Source organism: Muntiacus reevesi, chromosome 3 (genome assembly GCF_963930625.1).
Source record: "Muntiacus reevesi chromosome 3, mMunRee1.1, whole genome shotgun sequence".
NCBI classification, from domain to species: Eukaryota; Metazoa; Chordata; class Mammalia; order Artiodactyla; family Cervidae; genus Muntiacus; species Muntiacus reevesi.
In genome coordinates, this window is record NC_089251.1 from 173,894,157 (window position 1) to 173,908,616 (window position 14,460).

The 14,460-nt window shown below is 45.1% G+C and overlaps 1 protein-coding gene across 2 annotated transcripts in view; it reads right to left on the reverse strand.

The window, feature by feature from the left end:
* SASH1 (SAM and SH3 domain containing 1) overlaps positions 1-14,460 on the reverse strand; it is a 185,687-nt gene that overhangs the window by 134,170 nt on the left and 37,057 nt on the right. For both annotated transcript variants that reach the window (XM_065931175.1, XM_065931178.1), the window contains exon 2: positions 10,602-10,730. In XM_065931175.1, coding sequence (XP_065787247.1) covers positions 10,602-10,730 — 129 coding nt within the window. The remainder of the gene's footprint in view (positions 1-10,601; positions 10,731-14,460) is intronic.

Consider the following 14,460-nt stretch of genomic DNA (forward strand, 5'->3'; position numbering starts at 1 on the left):
ATAAAGCATCTGCCTGCAATGCAGGAGATGCAGAAGACCTGGGTTTGATCCCTGGGTAGGGAAGATCCCCTGGAGGAGGAAACGGCAACCCACTCCAGTGATCTTGCCTGAAAAGTCCCATGGACAGAGGAGCCTGGCAGGCTACAGTTCATAGGGTCACAAAAAGTAGGACATGATTGAGCAACAGAACACGAGTCCAGTTTCAAATCCTACCTTTGATACCTACCAGCTATTAGATTTTTAACAAGTCCTATTTATTTAGCATTCTTATTATAAATAATGTTTATTATATTCGTTGAGCTTTAGCATGCACCCAGAAACTGTCAAGTGCTCTACAAACATCACCTTATTTAACCTAGTGTATTATGTAACCGTTACAACAACCTGTAATATCTTGCTTTACAACAAGCCATTGTCATCCCCATCAGGCAATGCCCTGACTGAAGTTCCAGGTAGGTCCCAGACAGAGAACGACCAAACAGGTGGGCGATGGAGTTTACCTACTGGGTTATTTGACCTCCCTTTGGGAGCATTATTTTCTGCCTCTGCCCAAATGAAATTATAACATTATTAATACCTGTCTCAAAGGGGTATTAAAAATACATAAGGTGATAGGTGTGGATGCCTCACGAACTTCAATGTAGTTTTAAAATGTCATTATTGCAATAATTATCAGCATCATTACTATGGCCTCTTCACATTTCACCCTTCCTTTCTAGTCATTCCAACTATTCTAGGTAGTGAAGCAGATAAAGTACCTGAGTTTTACACACATTAGGTTAAGCGATGATCAACAATGCCAAATAGCCTCATTGATAATTATCATAAAATCACCGGCATTTAAAAGATTCATCAGAAACAGTAACTAGTGACTTTCACTTAAGCTGAAAATCTCCCTTAGAAAGAAAGGTTTTTAATGTTCATGAGTCAAGTGACTGACTCCAATGAAGAATTCAGATAAATTATCAAAAGAGATTCCAAAAGATGAAAGAGATCAAAGGAGTATCTTGGAGAAGTGAAACCCATAGGCTCAGGAGAAAGGATATCCACACACAAACAAAAATGCCCTTTGAAATCACAGCTGGAAATCTGTCCTCCTCTTGGCATCTTTGTTAAGAAGGCATGTCCCTGCCATCACACACATTAAAAAATAACATACACTCCCACAAACATATCCAGATGTTCACGAATATTCATGATGTGCTTCCAATCTGGTTTGGACTTACCCTTGATTTATTTTTGATTAAGTTCCATCAGCTTCTGCTGGGGCCCATGAGATGGATGGCATAGCTGTACCACAAATTTCAAACATCTTCATACTCTAAATAATTGCAGAAAGTCTCAAAGTACCCCTTAGAAATAAATGCTTTAGGCACCAGCCTCAGAATAATCAGAGAGAGAAACTGGTTCACTCCTGAACTCTTCACAGCACTGCTATACTTGATCAATGAAGCCTCCATTTCTAAAACAAAGGTTGACATGGGGAAGTGGCGGGGAAGCCTGCAAATAGCTAGACTCTGATGTCCTTTTTCGAGAAATATGGCAAGAGATGAAAAGAAAGTCAACACCATGCTCAGAGGGTTCTGTGATGTATTTTTCAGTCACCAGGTTAGTTTGTGTCCTTCTAAACACCAACTGGTAAAAAAAAACCCAGAAGAACTGAACCAACTGCATAGAACAAATTATCCCAACATTTTACCATCTTGCTTTCTTCTATTTAAAATAAAATTCACAAAGCTTCCAAACTGGGGCGGGGGGGGGGGGGGGGAAGGAGCTCCAAAGCAAAAATTACTGCTGAAACCAGTATTATGATCTTCTCAAAGAAGGTGGCCAGAGAAAGGGCCAGTCAGTATACTTGATGCTCTGGGGCCCAGTTCCTTCTGTCCTTGGTCATTTTGCTTGGTGCACAGGATCTGTGGTGAGAGATCCCTCTAAAATATGGACCAAGTCTAGGGAATTCCCTGGTGGTCCAGTGGTTAGAAATTGGCACTTTCACTGCCAGGGCCTGGGTTCGATCCCAGGTCGGGGAACTAAAATCCTACATCAGCCAATAACAAATTTAAAAACTAAATATAAATAATAGTATAAATATAAAATATAAACAATTTTATAAATATTTTATTTATTTTATTTAAAAAATAAAGTAAAATAAGGACCTAGTCTACAGCCACACTACCCTGAACGTACCCCATCTCATCTGATAAGCTGTGGATCTACAAGGTCAGAAGGTCAATGTCAGGTGTATGGGCCAACACCAGCAAAGACCCGCAACCCTGCATCTGCTGACTTTCTGTCTGGGCCCTGCAGGCGTCTACCTAATCCCACTCCAGACCCCCAACCCTCGTCATTCCAACCAACCGGGGCCGTAAAGGACAGGTGGACCCCTTGGCCTGGGCCACTCAGTCTTTGCCAAGGATCTCAAACTTAGACCTTTGACAATATTGTCAAATAACATTGTGGATGTGGATGCAGAAGCCCACTGAAAATAAGGAAACATTAATCACACTCCTTTACGTTTTCTCTCACAGGGAGACCATACTGCCTCTAGTGTGCTACAAATTAGCATGTTTAAATAGCCTATAATTAGCTTGTGATTAGCACAAATAAATTGCACTGTAATCTTCCATGTGAGAAGTGTTTAATTGTTACATGTAAACTCTGAGATCATGCTATAGTCCTGGTTTTAATATTCCAGGGCTTCAAAAAGGCACCTGGCCTGGGCCTCACTCAACTCTGAAAGGTCCCAATTCTAAGAACAAAGGCACCCCTTTCCCCTCCGAGCCCAGATTCTGGCCTCTGTAATTCCTGGTTTTTTCTCCCCAATTACTGTCAACTTGATTAACATTTAGGAATTCTCTCTGTTGTATGTAAATGAAAACAACTACAAAGCTCAGACTTTCTTCCTGGCAAGCAAATGTATTTTGAGCAGAATGCTATTTTGGTGTTTAATCCCCCCAGGCACACCGCTTTTACAAATGCAAACAAACAAATCAGTCATTTCTGAACGCTCAGGAGCAAAACTAGAAAAGGAAGCTGATGTTGATTCATATTTGAAAAGTCTGATGGGGACTATTCTATATACACACACAACTATCCTATCACTGATTGTATCTAATCTGTCAGTTTCCAGAACGTACAGCTGTCTACAAAGGTCTCCAAGCTGAAGAGGATGGAAGGACACCTAAATTGATTGTTAAGTAGAATGAAAACCTTCTCAATTATGAGAGGTATAGGATGCCAAGATCAAATCTGGCAGCCAAGAGGCCTGTTTATGTCTATGTTAACGTGGTGCAATGTACAAAAAATGCTGACTAGATTGGGACTGGACATTTGACTACAAATGGGACTTTGTCTGAGAGGAGCCCGAGCAGAGAACTGTATTACCATCTGGCTTAAGACATAAAGGCTCAGTGTATTTTGATATCAAGTGTGTGAATCCCACAGCAGAATGTGGTTCAAATTCACTATCTAATGCCCACTGTTTCTGACTGCAATTTGCAAATCAACAGTAGCCCAAAGCTAGCAAATAATGTCCTTTAAGACAAAATGAAACAAAACAAAAGCAAATGCCCTTAGCACAACAGTTGGGCTTTAGCATTCAGCAGTTGAATATTTAAACTCAGGACAATTTGCAACACAGATCCTATGGGTGAGAATAAGAATTCAGGAATCTGGTAGCCTCCTGGGGCAGCCAGTGTTCCCTAAGCGCCTAGGTGGGGGCAACCCTTATCTTTTCGTGAATATTCAGGGAGCTTAAAGTAATAAGAAACCTGTTTTCTACAGGCTTTGCTGTCTCTAGCAAATAACAAAAGAAGAGCAGTCAGTAAGACAAAACAAAAACCCCCATGGAGACTGGACAAGTCTGTGTGGCTTGGGGAGGCCACAAGTTCACCTTGGCCCAGCCGACAACTATTGCGAAAGGGCGATTATTTTTGTTTTGTCTTGGGAATGGTGATGAATCAAAGCAATATTCTTTTTATATCGTTAATAATACAAGACCTGTGAAAGGACAGCGTGTATCTTTTCTCTGTACATGTGTTTATATCGTAGGTTCTAGCCACGGTAAACTCTCCATGGCCCATAAAAGCCACATTTTCGCTCTCGTTTTTGGCTTTTTCTCTGTGACCTCGGTCTTAAATTATTCTGTACTGTCTACACCTCCCTCCCCAACCAGATTAATCTTTCATGTTTCTTTATAGTTGGGCTTAGGCATCACCTCCTCCAGGAAGCCTTCTTTGATTTTACTAAACTGGGTCACGGTCACGGTCTCTCCTGTGTACTCCTGTACTTAACAGTCTGCTTAAGGAATTCCTGGTGGTCCAATGATGAGGACTTGGTGCTTTCCCAGCCATGGGCCAGGGTTCAGTCCCTACATGGGAAACCAAGATCTCGCAAACCAAAAAAGTACAGCCAAAAAAAAACTGTCTGTTTACTTGTCTAAAACCCCCACTCAATTGTAACACCTTTTTGGATAGAGAATACATCTTTGTATCTCTGGAATGACAAAGTCTCAAGACACATGCCTGAGGCTCATTTAATAGTCTTAAATAATGACATATACAAATAAATTCAGCAAATACTCACTGAGTACCTATTATGTGCCATGCACTGCATACAGAAAGGACCAAAACAGACCGACAAATATCCCTGTCCTCAAACCAGGATTTACTGAGAAGGGACATCAGGGAACTATGCAGGGAGATGGCTGTGTTCTGTGCCATGCTAGGATGGGGGTGATGTGACTATCCTCTTGGCAAAATCGGATAGCTCAGATGCCTGTATTTGGATGTATAAATTGGACTTCACAAACAAGAAACTTTCAAAAAATAATAATTAAGCAGGCGTAAGAGTAAAGATGAAGGGAGAAGTCAGGATGCTGGTACCTGCTGAAGGGCACAGGGCGTTTGTTACACAGTGCTGTTTGTATATGTTTGAAACATCCCAAAATAAAAGCTAAAAGAAATCCCTGCACTCATATGAATAAATATTAATGAAGTACAAATCACAGACACTCCAGCATCACTACAGGGGTTTTTGAACCAGGAATAAAAGGGAAGGAAAAGAAACAGGCAGTTACAGGTCTCTCATGATGATGATTTGGGGGTCATGTGAAAGTTGCTCAGTCGTGTCCGACTCTTTGTGACCCCATGGACTGTCCGTGGAATTCTCCAGGCCAGAATACTGGAGTGGGTAGCCTTTCCCTACTCCAGGGGATCTTCCCAACCCAGGGATTGAACCCAGGTCTCCCGCACTGCAGGCGGATTCTTTACCAGCTGAGCCACAAGGGAAGCCCAAGAACACTGCAGAAGGAAATGGCACCCCACTCCAGTACTCTTGCCTGGAAAACCCCATGGACAGAGGAGCCTGGTGAGCCATAGTCCATGCGGTCGCAAAGAGTCGGACACGACTGAGCGACTGCGCTTTCACTATGATGATGAACCAGGTGTTTTATAGCAATTTCCCCATTTAATCCTGGTAACGACTTTACGAGATATTTTTATCCCATTTTATAGAAGGGGAAACTGAAACTTAGATAGGCTACTCAACTTGTCAGCTAAGTACAATGGCCAGAATTTAAACCCCGAGTCCCCCATCTTGCCATCATGCTTCTCACCCTCTTTTGCCACTGTGACAACCACAGAGGCTAGGACTCCCACCTGGGCTTGGAGTGGGAATGATACCATCTGAAGAAGCCCCAAGAATCATCTCTAGTCATGACAGATCCCACTTTTACTGCCTCTTAGTCCAGAATTATACCTTGAAAGATTAAATTATGAAAATTGCAAGGAACAATAATCATGCCCCAGAATTATCCCTACACCATCAGCAATGACTCTGATAGCCCATTCTGATATCCTCTGAGATACTGCGCAAAATTTGTATTTATATTCCGAATCCTTAAAGACCTGAGTGCATCTTGCCTGGGCTCCTAGGTCCTGGTGCCCACACAGATGGGTTAACAATCTGTATGGAGATCCAGCATCATGAACAGGGTCCCACTTTACAGTGGTAACTTTTCCATCAGGGATGTGCTGCACCAACCACCACACAAACTTGTTTCTGCCAACATCCAAGCAGACTCAACTTCAAAGATGCCAAGGCAGCTGACGTGGCCAGTAATAAGAGGCTACCTTGAGAGTGTCTCTCTCCTGGCCACTGTCACTTTGACAGATGTCAGACTTAGCATCACTAGAGATGAGCCCATTATGGACTTGGGAAGCTGCTGTCGTTTCCAAATGCAGCTTCTCGCAGCCAAAAACACACATGGTGCTCAGGGATGTGCCAAATGTATGGAAATACAGGCAACTTCCCTGCTGTTCAAGAGAGCTAATGTCCTGATCCCCAGCAGAGGCAAAGGCTGCGGTCCAAATACACAGTCCCTTTAGGGCCCATTTGGTGCTAAATAAAAACTCTCACGATAGCTATACATTTGAATCACAATCCCTGCTTATGCTGTTGAATTTTCACCCATCTGTCCTCTCTCTGTTACCTCCATCTAAACTAACTGGCCCCCCAAAACACTTTATCAAGTAAGTGCTTTATTCCAGTCAGGGGCCAGGTGATTAGGTCCTGGAGAAGTAGTTTGATATCCAGTCCAGAAAGTTAATTACTAACATAATTATCAAAACCTTTTATTTTTCAGGGTTAAGTCAAGCATCTCTATGGGTAGGGTGACTTTTGGGCTTGTTCGTTCTCCAGTTGGTATGTAATTAGCTCTTAAGGACACTGCAGTTTTTGGACTTTTTAAAGCCAAAGAAATATCTAAATATGTTCCATCTATAGACCATTTCCTCAATCCCCCAAATTCACCCAGAGGATTTGAAATGAAACAAACCCGAAAGACCTATTTAAACCATCACCAAACTCTCCATCCTCAAGGCTGTCTCTAAGGATTTTTTCTACAGAGGACACCCCAAGCTTGATGTTACATTTTTCCCCTAGAAAATGCTTTAGAATCCTAATGTGTTACTATTTCCTCTTAGTGCTGTTGGTGGATTATTTCTTCTCCAAGTCATCTCACTTCTGCTTTTGACAGGGCTGCTTACCAGCCCAGAAAAGAAGGATTTACACTGCAGGTCCTCAGACCCAAAGCTGCCCCAACAGCAGAGCAGGAAAGAAGTTGGCCTACTTGTCTGAAGGCAAAATTCAAAGTCTAGAAGTACAGGTAAAATCTGATGCAATAAAGAGTAGCATTATGGACTGAAAGTTACAGCTTTTCAGTCTTTCTTAGAAGAAAGGAAACACCTCTCTCCCACTGACATAGAGAAAATCGCTCTCCATCGGGACTCAATCTGTAATGAGCTAATCACTGCTGCTGCTGCTGCTCATACGTTGCTTCAGTCGTGTGCGAGTCTGTATGACCCCATAGACAGCAGCACACCAGGCTCCACTATCCCTGGGATTCTCCAGGCAAGAACACTGGAGTGGGTTGCCATTTCCTTCTCCAACGCATGAAAGTGAAAAGTGAAAGTGAAGTCACTCAGCCATGTCCGACCCCATAGCAACTGCAGCCTACCAGGCTCCTCTGTCCATGGGATTCTCCAGGCAAGAGTACTGGAGTGGGGTGTCATTGCCTTCTCCGGTTAATTACTGTAAGAGGCAGCTTTCCCCAAGTCACCAGAGTTGCAAGTATGGCCTCAATGATGACCTTAAAACACCTCTAGGGATTTCCCTGGTGGTCCAGCGGTTGACTCCTCGCTACCAATGCAAGGGGTTTGGCTTCGATTCCTGGTCAAGGAACTAATATTTGGCATGCCATGCAGAGAAGCCAAAAGATTTCTTTTTTAATTTTTTTAAAATGCTTTTTAAGTCTCCAGCTTATGGATTCCTGAATAATGAGAACCATGTGGCATCTAACTTGGTCTTCAGCTCTTGTTTGGAATCTCATAGAAAGAGAACCTGAATATGATGACTTGGATCTTACTTTTCTCACTAACTACAGTTGAAAGGATGAGGAGTTTCCAGCCTGGCTGGAATTGGCTCCCATCAATGTTACCCACCATCACATTCCCGCAACTCTGATGAGAACTAATTTAGCTCCTGTGGCATTTTCTCCCACGCTGTCTTCTGAAGCTCTGGAACGGAGCACACCAAATGAGGCCCATCTGTCTAAATGGGAAGAAGTTATTTATCCCACCTCCAGGAAGGCTTCCTTTCCTACCAAGAAGCTGCTCTCCAAGCTTCCCAAACACTGTGGGATAATTATGGGAACCCCAACTCTTAACCAACTAGAATTTGGGGGAGAGTAGTTGAGGATCAAGCATCATCTGCCAGTTCACAGCCATCATTTCCTTGCTTGGTGAAGTGTCCTAGGAAGCCACAGAGTATCCGACCAGACTATTATTCAACGTCAAAATCACAACATTCAAGAACTCAGTGGGATAATTAGGTAATTGTTTGGCAGCAATCTTGCCAAAAGGAAAAGCATCAACCTTGTCCCAGCAGGTTAGCCTAATGCATTTTAAAAGTCTTTTCCCACATAAGAATACTTTCTTAGAAGAAAGGAAACACCTCTCTCCCACTGACACAGGCCAGGGGGCAAAGTTGTAAGAAAGACGCCCTTAATAACAATGACGCCCCGTGCCTGCTTGGGCCGTGGTGTCAGGCTCCTGAGGTGATGGCTTTCTGCCCCCAACTGATGTTTCTCAGCCTCAGTTGACTCTGTTATACCAACTCCCACCCATGTGGAATACTAAATCAGAGAGGAAAAAGGATCAGTAATTATGTGACAGTTATGCTATAAGAAATCTTTAGGTGGATTGAGCTAAGGAAAAAAATGAAAGTGCGTAAGAGCACTAGCACCTTACCTACAAAGGAAGTGAATCATGTGCTCATGGAATATAACAGCTGCAGTGCCTGAACTACTTGTTGGATCCCTCTTCCAATAGATCTTTTGTAACATCCTTACCCAATAGGTTTTTTTTTAAGTTCTACCAGTTTATTGCTACCAACCCATCTCCCTCCACCCTCGTGCACACATGCTTAGTCATATAACCCCATGGACTGCAGCCCGCCAGGCTCCTCTGTCCATGGACTTTCCCAGGCAAGAATACTGGAGTGGGTTGCCATTTCCTTCTCCATCCAATAGGTTTTTATAATAGGTTTTTTATAAAAGGAATCAGTAATAAAATAATTATAGAAAATCACAAAACAAGGATTCAACAGAATCAGTGTGCCTTTTTTTTTTTTTTTTTTTTTTAAGGCAAGAGGTGTTGTTACTCAAAGAGCTTCCCAGGCGGCTCAGTGGTAAAGAATCCATGGGTTTGATCTCTGGGTCAGGAAGATCCTCTGGAGAAGGAAATGGCAATCCATTCCAGCATTCCTGCCTGGGAAATCCCATGGACAGAGGAGCCTGGAGGGCTACAGTCCATGGAGTCACAAAGAGTCAGACAGACCTAGCGACTAAACAACAATAGCATGGACATACTGGCATACAAATAGATTTTATGGCATGCATGCGTGCTAAGGCACTTCAGTCGTGTCTGACTCTTTGCAATCCTGTGGACCACAGCCCTCCAGGCTCCACTGTCTACGGGTTTCTCCAGGCGAGAATACTGGAGTGGGTTCCCATGCCCTCCTCCAGGGAATCTTCCCGACCCAGGACTCAAACCTGCATCTCTTATGTATCATGCATTGGCAGGCAGGTTCTTTACCACTAGCGCCACCTGGGAAGCCCAGAGATTATACGGACCTAACCCACTCCAGTCCTCTTGCCTGGAAAATCCCATGGATGGAGGAGCCTGGCAGGTTGCAGTCCATGGGGTCACTAAGTGTCAGACACGACTGAGCGACTTCACTTTCATTTTCACTTTTCACTTTCATGCATTGGAGAAGGAAATGGCAACCCACTCCAGTGTTCTTGCCTGGAGAATCCCAGGGATGGGGGAGCCTGGTGGGCTGCCGTCTATGGGGTCGCACAGAGTCAGACATGACTGAAGCGACTTAACAGCAGCAGTAGCAGCAAGCTATTTATTTACTACTTATCACATGCAACTTCAAATTCTCCACTAACCATACACATAAAGGTTTTCACAAAACAGACAAATGAATTTCAATGCACCTGAGAGAAGAACTATAGCCATGAAAAATGGTGATAACAAAGAAGTCTTAATAACACAGAACTATAATAAAAAAAATATAAAAGCAAGAATTATATAGCTGATGTAAAAATGCCCCCAACAGTGACTTGCTGAAACACCCATGTGGGTTATTACTAGGTGAGAAATTAGGATGGTTTCTTGCTTCTTTAAACTTTATCATGTTGAAAACAAAAAGAAGAAAACAAAGGAAGAAAGGAAAGAACTAGCCTAGACCTCCTTTTGGCTTAAAGTCAGTAAAAATGTAGTGTATATCAGTCTAGCGTAAAAATATCCTTTCCATGCGATATTTTCATAAGCACAAAAATTTGATCACTGTGGCCCCTACTGATACTTATTGTCTGATATCCACAGAACTGGATTAATCCTTTGGGGATCTGAATTCTTTTATCTCAAAGTAGTGCAGCAAAATGATCCACGGGCAAGCGTTAGAGGGTGAGAGAGGGGACACTGGACCAGGAGCAGACTGGCTGGGCAAGTGCATATTCGCGGGATCCCACTCACCACGTCCAGGTCCTGGGAAACGCGCCTTTTCCGCAGCTCCTCCATCCTCTCACACACGTCGGAAAAGCAGGTATTGTAGTAATCTGCATACTGCTGAGCCAGGTCATCGATGTTTCCCAGGGAGCCATCCTGAGGGAAACAGGAAGACAGCAGAGGCAATCAGTCCACCTGCAGACGCCCTGAGTCCTCCAGTGTCCCTCAATGCAGCCTATACTCATAACAGCTGGTACTTTTTAAGTGGTGGACACGTGCCACGCTGTTTTACACGCAACATCTCCTAATCCTCCAGTCAGCCCTCGGACATTTTTCTCCCCGTACAGACGAACAAACAGCAGCTCAAAGAAGCTGAGCCACAGCCCAAGGGTTCCAGGGCTACCACGCAAAGAAGCCCAGTCCCCCACTCAGGACTGCCTGATGCCAAGGCCATGGTTTTAACCCACACCCCTGCCTGCCTCACAGGGCCAAGAAATCCCCAGAAATAAACATTGCCAGTGCAAAGGCTCCCTAATGCCCAATTGGCGGGCTTCCCTGGTGGCTCAGATGGTAAAGAGTCTGCCTGCAATGCAGCAGACCCAGGTTCGATCCCTGGGTCGGGAAGATGCCCTGGAGAAGGAAATGGCAACCCACTCCAGTATTATTCCCTGGGAAATCCCATAGACAGAGGAGCCCCGTGGAGTACAGTCCATGGGGCTGGAGAGTCGGACATGACCGAGCAACCAAGCATATGAATCAGAACCTCCAGGGAAGCTTTTAAGAATCCAGATGCCAGGATACCCCTCCCAGGAGGAATTCTGGTGGGAAACTGAGAATTCAGGAGCCAACAGGGAATGCTACATCTGGGGACACACCTCAACCACACTTCCCATGAGATACTCAGAAACGCAGGAACTCTAGTTGGCTATGTCATTCCAGCACAGATGGAAGAGGACATGTACAAATGCACCTAAATATATAAGGAAATACATCTGTCTCTCCATTGAGGGAAAGGCCCTGGAATTCTGGGGTCTGAACCCTCAAGTTCACACCCGTCTCTGCTGCCACTTCCAATTCATCAGTTTAGGTATGTTTCCTAACCTCCGGTTATTTCCCCATGAGGAGTAACGAAGCAACGTGACATGCTGAGAGCTTGGTGCCCTCAGAGCTCTGACACATAAGCTAATGGCTTGATTTACTTCTTGAATAGTATTCACTACAAGATAACGCTTCAGACTGTAGTCTTCCTTTAGGGGAAGTGATTCCTAGATAGACACACACAGAGCGATGCTGTGTGCATTTGTAGGTTATGCCATTTCTTCTATTCATTCATTCATTCATTCCGAGAAGTATCTCCCCTGCCACTTTTCACCTCCCAATGGGCTCTTTCTTTGGAAGGAATAAACGACCCTACCAGGGAAAACAGAACTCTTAGACCACCGAAAAGACGCACACACATTTCGCCTGGGACAGACCACTGGCCAGCCCGTTGCACAGTTCCGTCAGCTGTCACGCACTATGTGTCTAAGACTGCAGAGCCACTTACTTAGATGCAGGCAGGGTTTGGGAATTAAAAGTTCTTCAAAAGCCTTTCTGCTAAAGATCGCAAGGCTCCAGTCAGGATGCCCAGGTCACAGCAAGCAACCGCATCTACTCCACTTCTGCTTTTGCCAATGTCACAGAACTGACCGAGTGGGGAAATTGAAAGAAATGAATTTTTTTTTTTTTTTAGAGAAGATGCTTCCTTTCTTACCAATAAAATGTCCTATATTTGAGGTAATGGCCTCGAAGTCTGCAGTACAGCATAGGGGTGGGAAGCTCTCTGCAAAAACAGTTAAGATGTTTGCACGTGCCTGGACAGGTCATTCCCTCACGTCTGAAACGACAGGCTGGATGGACACAGGGTGGCGGCCTGAGTCTACTGCCCCCCTTCAAAACATTCATCATCAGATTTCCAACAGGGAAATAACACGGGATCAAAATGGAAGTCCACAGCTAGCCAACGAGGAAACGCAAAGAGGAGGCCAGGCTTGAAGTCCTCGCTTTACTGCTTCCAGCAGAGGTGAGGTTCCTGACAAACGGCATCATAAATCAGACTATGATCCTGAGGTTCGTCCTGACTCGTCTGAACGCAACAGTACACGCTCCATGGGCCACAACATGAAAACCTCCCACCTCCTGACTGGGTTTTCTTGTCTCCTTCCCCGCTTGGCCTCGTTGGCCTTGATCCAGTCACCAAAGCGACCTTGCAAAACAGATCAGACCGGGTCGCTGTCCCCTGACAAGGACGCGTGCCACCCTCATCACCCATTCTTCAAATAGACCCCACCCTCACCAGGCCTGGCTTTCAGGCCCCTTTATCTCTGCTGCCCAACCCCAGCCCGGAGGAGAAAGGGGCTGAGGTCTGCCCACCCGAGGGCCAGAGGAGCCAGAGGGCCTAACAGCCCCTCTAGCAGCAGCCGCCCCTCTCCCACCACCAGGAGAAAGTACTGGAAGAAATTTTTAGGAAAGAGTGCGGGCAGAAGAGCTGCTCCCACGGGGGCATCTCCTCCGGACACCAGCTACCGACAGCCAGGACTATGACTGCAAAGTGCCCAGTGAGGTAAGGGAGCGGCCCACCCAAGCCCACCACTGCCTCGGCCAGACAGAAGCATCTGGACAGTTCCAAGGATGAAGGAAACCTCTGGGCCGCCTCTAACATCAGAGTGTCTGACTTCTACCGACCCAGGATGTTTGCTTACACCTCAAAGACACAAAGCCCTCCCGTCCAAGTTCTCTTCAAGAGCCGCAAGCGTTCTTAGGCCGCTCACCCAGCCATACTGGGAATGATCCAGCAGCCTCCTTCCGAGTGAGCGTAGGACCTGCAACTGTGTTACCTGAGATCCCATCCTCCCGAATTCCTGCCCCGATCCTGCCACTCCCCAGAGCCACCGGCACTCCTGGCCAACCCTGGGCTCTTTAGAATTGTCTTGGTCTCTAGTGAGTTTCTGGGGCTTCCCAGGTGGTGCTAGTGGTAAAGAACCTGCTTGCTGATGCAGGAGACACAAGAGACGTGGGTTTGATCCCTGGGTTGGGAAGATCCCCTGGAGAAAGAAATGGCAATCCACTCCAATATTCTTGCCTGGTACATCCCATGGACAGAGGAGCCTGGTGGGCTGCAGTCCAAAGGGTCGCAAAGAGTCAGACTGAAGTGACTTAACACACACACACACACACACACACACACTAGAGTATGATGGCATCTTCATCGAGAAACTTCTGCCTTCATCCCTCCAAGGAAATGAAACATACCTGCCACCTTCCACCACATACAAAGTCTGCATCTTCTAATACCTGAGTGAACTTGTGAGGGGGTGGTTATAGCCACACACTTGCCCAATGGTTGGCTGTTCTTAATGGAAATTCATCTCTCTCTCCCTCTCTCCCCCTCTCCCCTTCTCATTCAGGGGCAGTGAGAGCTGTACTCCTATCTCAATTGCTGGCTTCTCAAAAGTAAGCAGCTTTCAAGTTTATAAACTGTATGACTTATCCCAATCAACCACTTTTTTTGGACTCAACAAGGTCACCTGAAAGAAAAAAATAACTGTAAAAACATTTATAGAACTTTGTTCAAACTGCTTTCTTTGCTTTCTCTCTCCTCTCTCATATATCCTAGAACATCTTCAAAGCCAGCTGTTCACTTCAAAAGTTTCCAAGCTGCTAGTCAAACTTTCCTTCCTACTAGTCAAACAGTTTTCTTCCCTCTCCCTTACTTCCAATCACTCGGAACTCCCCCAAACTTCGGGGGCCTGGGAAATATCTGTTGCTTATGAGGAAGAAAGCAGCTGTTCAACTCGACTCAGGCCAAAGACAGCAAACATTTCACACCCTGCGATGTCCACCCCTC